The 6,751-nt window shown below is 39.5% G+C and overlaps 1 protein-coding gene across 2 annotated transcripts in view; it reads right to left on the bottom strand.

Annotated features, from left to right (window-relative positions):
* Window positions 1–68: 68 nt before the first annotated feature.
* Window positions 69–6,751, bottom strand: part of ATL1 (atlastin GTPase 1) — a 42,896-nt gene continuing 36,213 nt past the window's right edge. The window contains exons 12-14 of one of the 2 annotated variants that reach the window (XM_081325177.1): window positions 3,960–4,391; window positions 1,726–1,740; window positions 69–1,098 (exon numbers count right to left, since the gene is read on the bottom strand). In XM_081325177.1, coding sequence (XP_081181303.1) covers window positions 985–1,098; window positions 1,726–1,740; window positions 3,960–4,391 — 561 coding nt within the window. In that variant the 3' untranslated portion in view covers window positions 69–984. The remainder of the gene's footprint in view (window positions 1,099–1,725; window positions 1,741–3,959; window positions 4,392–6,751) is intronic. The other variant, XM_081325178.1, reaches the window with a different exon arrangement.

The raw sequence follows: 6,751 nt of genomic DNA, 5'->3' as shown, positions 1-6,751 counted from the left end.
AGGGAAGTTTCTGCTTGAGTATTCAGAAATTAATAAAACAACAGATAGCTACGGTAATTGTCTTAGGAACAAACCTTTAATCAACAATAACATAATAAAAACTAGGAACACTCTATGCACTAAACAAATATATATACAGTGGAACTTTCAAAGACATGTTAAAAAAGGCTTTTCCATCTCTTTAACATATCATAGCAAAAGAAATTTCTGCAGCTTCAGAGAAGGCAAGTGAATAAGCTGGATGAAGAAAAGTGCATATCAAAACCTTTATGTGTACATTGGAGAATATTAGGATAACCCCACTTAAATAAGTGTACAGTTCACAGCCAGACCATTACTTATATTCATGAGGTTTGCTCACAACATCCTCCAAGTATACACAAAGGTTTAATTTGCATACTTCTTTTCATCAAACTGCATGGATGTGTCCATGAAGTTACCAGGAATTGAGTTTGACTCTAAAGAGACTTATTTTTTTTTCCTCCAGAAAGCCTTAAGGTGGTCTTAATGACTCAAGGGGCTTAGATTCAGAGAAGCCCACACAAGCAGTTGTGTATATGATCATCCACTGCACTGCTGCTATATCCCATTCTTGCTGTTTGGGATGACATGGCTCAGCTGTGAGGAAAAAATCTGGTGTAAAAGGAGAAAGAACACTTCCTCTGGCTCTGGCCTTCTTATGCTCTTAAAAAGATCTGAAAGTAACAGCATTTTCTAGAGAACCAAAGAGTACTGAGTCTGCAGCAAAATTAAGTCACTGCCTCCTTTTTAAAAAGAAAATGACAGTCATGCCAATTCATCCACTCTCAAGCAGGGCATTGTCCAAATTAAAGCAGCCACACTTAAGCCATTGGTGTATGTGAATGAGTTATCATTTTTCTCCATCTTCCATTTTTGAGGAGGGCCAGAGATTGGTATATGGATGCAGAAGTGATTAACAGGTTTAATGATGTATTTCTTGCACCTCTGTGGAAAGCATATGGATTACATACTCTTCTTCTCTGTCTCTTCCTTGGGTTCCACCTTCTGAGCTGTAGGGAAAGCATGATGGTACAAATGTCTGTGTGTGGCAGCTGCGCTGTAAAGTTTGTACAAAGCCTGAAAACCAAAACATAAAAGAAGAGGGAAAAAGTTTTCAACTATTCTTCTCGTGGACTACTCCTAAACAGACATGCTTCATGTATCCAATCCTTTTCATTTTATCTCAAGCTTATGCCTTGTCTTTTCAATGACTGATAGAATTTAGGTGAAACATGAAAACACAGTGCAAATTCCTCAGTTCCACTACATGTATTCCACTGGCTGTAGAACTCTGCTTTTTGCCAGAGGAATTGATGTTTTAAGTTATTTCAGGGATGGCATTCTCTAGAGAGCTGACCTTGCTTCCTCTAGCATAAGAGACCTGGATCCTTTCCCAGCAAACATTACTGGGAAGAGCAGCAGATTTAATGGATACACAGGGCCCTTCTCCTACTTGTTCTGCTGTTACAATCTGCTTGTAACAATGGGCTGTGCAGTATGCCTGAGAGCCATATTAAGCAGGTTTTTGGTCTCTGATCTGAATTCCAAAATGAGGCAATCAGTCAAATTCTGCAGCTGTCTTCCCAATTTCAGCCTATGGTGGGAAAGATTTTAAAATTAGTATAAACACCCAAATGCACAGTCATTCATATATGTATACTGGTAGAGAAGGAATTGCTTTTGCATAACAATAAGTTGGCTTACCTCATTTGTGTTGCCCTGCAGAAAAGGCAGTTGCAAAAAGAAAGAAAAAAACCAAGGTGAGAGAAAGAACACAAGGTGTCCTTGCATTTATATACCTATTGTATCTTGAAGCAAACCGGAGAAGGTCCATTCAATTTATTCTGCTTTCTGTTCCTCTTGCTAACAACCTATAAAGTTGTCTCATTCATTTTTCCAGCCACGAGTTCACCCACTCAAAAGTTATTAGCAACACCGCCTTTCTAGATTTAAATTATGTATTGACTTAATTATTTTAATATCAATTCTATATATTTACAGTTCTATATTTTTGCTGTTTATTCTTTTACTTCTTTTGGGGTCTCTTGAACCATCAATACAGGGAGAGAGTTCAGATTATTAAATACATGATTTTCATGATTTTTGCCTGGAAAATAATATATAAACCATATAAACAGATAAACCTAAGAACTGAAGACAAGACTTCTACTAAAGTGCATTATGCATAGATAGTTCAACACAATAACATAATCTAAACAAACCTTCCTCAACCTGTTGGATTAGAACACCTTTTGCTATAGCCATCAAGTAACTGTGGGCACCCTCTGTCACCCTTGCTTATTTACCCAGACACATTTTAGCAGGGTCATCTTAGGGATGAATCTGGACACAATCCAAATTCATGCATGTACTATACAGTTGTTTTTTAAATGATGTTCCATTATAATTCACCTTTCAACACCATCAAATTGGGAGTGATTTTTAAACCAATCTCAATTACTCTCAAAGCAACTTGGCCAATTCAGGTTACAGGAGAGGGCCCAGCTGAAAAACAGACACTATAACACTGGTCCTCACAAGAAGAAAATGTCAAGGCTTCCTGCCTTCTATTTATGTGCCTCTGCTTTAGTACCATATGGAATTTGTTAAGGATTTTCTGATCAGATATGCATTTGCTTTTAAATCTCTTTTACCTTAATTACTGAAAAGATAACCAGAGCCTTCTATGGCTGTTTTCTGTGTTCTCACATCTAGCGCATAAATCCATTGGGGAACACTAATCTTCCCTCCAATTCTCTTCATATTGACTAATAGCCTCTCTAGGACAGTGTTTCTCAATCATGGCAACTTTAAGATGGCTGGCTGGGGAATTCTGACAGTTGAAGTCCACCCATCTTAAAGTTGCCAAGGTTGAGAAACACGGCTCTAGAGCTTTCTAAATCTTATCTGGAGAAGTCAAGAGAGTAAACATTACTTTTATTTTATTTTTTATTTTAATTCCATTTATATTTATTTATTTTAATTCCATTTATATCCCACCCTTCTCCGAAGACTCAGGGCGGCTTACAAGCTTAGCAGTAGCCTTCATCCTATGTATATGCCTGCTTATTAGGTCTTTCACACACACCCCAAGCGGCATTATTACAAAGTCAGCTTATTGCCCCCAACAATCTGGGTCCTCATTTGACTTTGATCTTCTCATTACTGTTAAGATGCCTACTAGTGATTTTCAGCCCTCTAAATCTCCTTCATAGATATATATAACTTTTTTTAAGTAAACTCTTTGTGCAACTATTTCCTGTGATGTAAAAGCCTACTTCCTTTTGCACAGCAAACCTTCTCTAAACTGAGAGGTCACTGAAAGCAAACTCCACTCCTTACTAGCACTGATGATATACCTAGTTTGGGTAGTGAAACAATTGCAAGAAACCAACCAAGCTCAGAGAGCACTAAAGACCCCCTCATTTCAGTCCTGAGCTACAAATACTTTCCTTTATTGGTTTCTCCAAACAGCTGTCCACCCAGAATGTTCAATTTCAGTTTCCATCATTCCCATTTAGTGTGGCTAAGTAAGGGAACTGAAGGCCAGCAATATTTGAAGACTCCAGATCAGAAAAGGCTCAGTCACGTATTATTACTACTTGAAATATTAGTTCAAAGTTGCACAGATTTTGGAGGCAGTAGGCAGCTTTGAGGTGGTGTTCTGCATGCCTAGTGTCATTGGGAGTTGGATGGCATACATTTAATGAAATAAATAAATAAAATATTGCTTTGCACAAGAGAAAAATCATCTGTCTCTTTCTTCTTTCTCATTCCCTCTGGTTTTGTAGAGAAGCTATTCATTGTTGCAGAGTTTTCAAACTTGTGAAGTCTTTTAACGGTTCATTTTGGACCCTTTTCTTACCTTCATCTAATGGACACTAGAGGCTTGATAGGAATGCCAGTGCAAGTCTCAAGAACGGTTAGTGAGCTCTTACCTGGTCCCAGAGTGCTGCTGCCACTTGGTCTATGACGGCCCCCAGCTCCCTGTACTCCCCGGAGTATCTGATGTATGCCCATGTGCAAAGGGTGATCAGAGTTAGCCCCATGATCATATTACAGAGACTGGCTATGATGTCCAATCCAATGAAGCCTGTGACACCAGCAATGACGTAAGTGATGAAGATGACGACAAACAGGGTGGCTGGGGTGCGAGCAGCATGGAAGATGTTCTTGCTGTCATTGTGCTTGATATACTGGACATAGAGCTCATCAATTTCTGCCTCCAATTGCTGGAGGTAGCGACGGCTGAATTCTTCACCCCCCATCTTTTTCACACCGCGGAATTGCCGCACTGCCTCTTCCTTGAGCTCCAGGTGTTTATTCTGAAGGTCACTGGGGGCAAGAAAAGGTTTGTCACCTCCACACACCTGAAACAAGCAAGTAAAACATTTTTTTAAAAACCCTACAGGGTAAGCCCCTGACCAAAGAAATGTGGCATCCACCAGATTTGTTAAGATTTGAATTCCCAGAATTCCTAGACAGTATGAAAAAAGCTACAGTTGCAAGAAAAAGTATGTGAACCCTTTGGGATTACGTGGAGTTTCGCATGAATTGGCCATAAAATGTGCTCTAAACGTCATGTAAGTCACAACAATAGAAAAACACAGTCTGCTTAAAATAATACTACACAAACATTAGCTGTTGTCATGTTTTAATTGAACATAAGATGGAAACATTCACAGTGCAGGGTGGAAAAAGTATGTGAACCTTTGGACTTAATAACTGGTTGACCCTCCTTTGGCAGCAATAGCCTCAACCAAACGTTTCCTGTAGTTGCAGATCAGACCTGCACAACGATCTGGAGTAATTTTGGACCACTCCTCTTCACAAAACTGTTTCAGTGTAGCAATATTCTTGGGATGTCTGGTGTGAATCGCTCTCTTAAGGTCATGCCACAGCATTTCAATCGGGTTGAGGTCAGGACTCTGACTGGGCCACTCCAGAAGGCGTATTCTGTTCTGTTGAAGCCATTGTTTTGTTGAATTACTTGTATGCTTTGGGTCATTGTCCTGTTGCATCACCCATCCTCTGCGGAGCTTCAGTTGGCGGACAGATGGTCGTACGTTGTCCTGCAAAATGTCCTGATAAACTCTGGAATTCATTTTCCCATCAATGACAACAATCCGTCCAGGCCCTGAGGCAGCAAAGCAGCCCCAAACCATGATGCTCCCTCCGCCATGTTTTACAGTGGGGATGAGGTTTTGATGGTGTGCTGTGCCTTTTTTTCTCCACACATAGTGTTGTGTGTTTTTCCCAAACAACTCAATTTTGGTTTCATCTGTCCACAGTATATTTTGCCAGTAGTGCTGTGGAACATCCAGGTGCTCTTTTGCAAACTTCAAACGTGCTGCAATATTTTTTTTGGACAGCAATGGCTTCCTCCGTGGTGTCCTCCCATGTACTCCATTCTTGTTTAATGTTTTCCTTATTGTAGATGTGTCAACAAAAATGTTAGCATGTGCCAGAGATTTCTGTAGGTCTTTAGCTGGCACTCTAGGATTCTTTACCTCATTAAGCATTATGCGCTGTGCTCTTGCAGTCATTTTTACAGGACGACCACGCCTAGGGAGAGTAGCAACAGTGCTAAACTTTCTCCATTTGTAGACAGTCTGTCTTATCGTGGACACATGAACATCAAGGCTTTTGGAGATACTTTTGTAACCCTTTCCAGCTTCATGCAAGTCAACAATTCTTGCTTGTAGGTCTTCTGAGAGCTCTTTTCTGCGAGGCATGCTTCACATCAGACGGTGCTTCTTGAGACCAGTAAACCCAAAACAGGTGTGTGTTTTTAAAGGGCAGGACAGCTGTCAGCAACACATCCAATATCATCACACTGATTGGAGTCAAGGTTGGCTCACTCCTGGCTCCAATTAGCTCTTGGAGAAGTCATTAGGCTAGGGGTTCACATACTTTTTCCACCCTGCACTGTGAATGTTTCCATCTTATGTTCAATTAAAACATGACAACAGCTAATGTTTGTGTAGTATTATTTTAAGCAGACTGTGTTTTTCTATTGTTGTGACTTACATGACGTTTAGAACGCATTTTATGGCCAATTCATGCAAAACTCCACGTAATCCCAAAGGGTTCACATACTTTTTCTTGCAACTGTATACTAGTTGGGAATTTGAATTAAATTCATCAGGCTGAGGAAGCTGGCTTATTCACACGTAACTAGGTACAGGAATTGCAATTAAAAGATCCCCAATAAGTGGCTATTTAGTCTCTACTTGATTCCATCAAGTAAAGGGAAATTTTGAATAACTAGTTCCACTGTTGGCCCTTTAACATTTAAAGGGTAGGTCTTTCCCTTGGAACAAGTCTTGATGTGCTTGACATCCTTTTAGATACAATCCGTGGAATCTCTCATTTTGGATACTATCATGATTTAAGATCCCCAGTTCTTTAAATCTTTTTTCATAAGATTTAAGTTTCTACTGCTCTGATCATCTTTTCTGTCCTTGTCTGACTTGTTCTACTCTCTCTGAAACCTTCTTAAAATGCAGGATTTGGAAATGGATACAGTACTTCTGACAAAGCAGATTATCTAACGTGAAATGAGTTGCAACAGGTTGTTCAACATTTTTAGTGGGATAAAATATTTCAGTACAGGTAATCACAGATTATCTGATTGTGTTTTCTTAATCATATTAGTCATGTATGATATAATTTATAATACAAATCAGGAGTTAGTACTGCAGGGTCAGTGGTTCCTTATGCCAATTCC

Source organism: Vipera berus (genome assembly GCF_964194415.1).
Source record: "Vipera berus genome assembly, chromosome: 1".
Lineage (NCBI taxonomy): Eukaryota > Metazoa > Chordata > Lepidosauria > Squamata > Viperidae > Vipera > Vipera berus.
The sequence above is the reverse complement of the archived record's forward strand: the minus strand, read 5'-3'. Positions and strand labels throughout refer to the sequence as shown.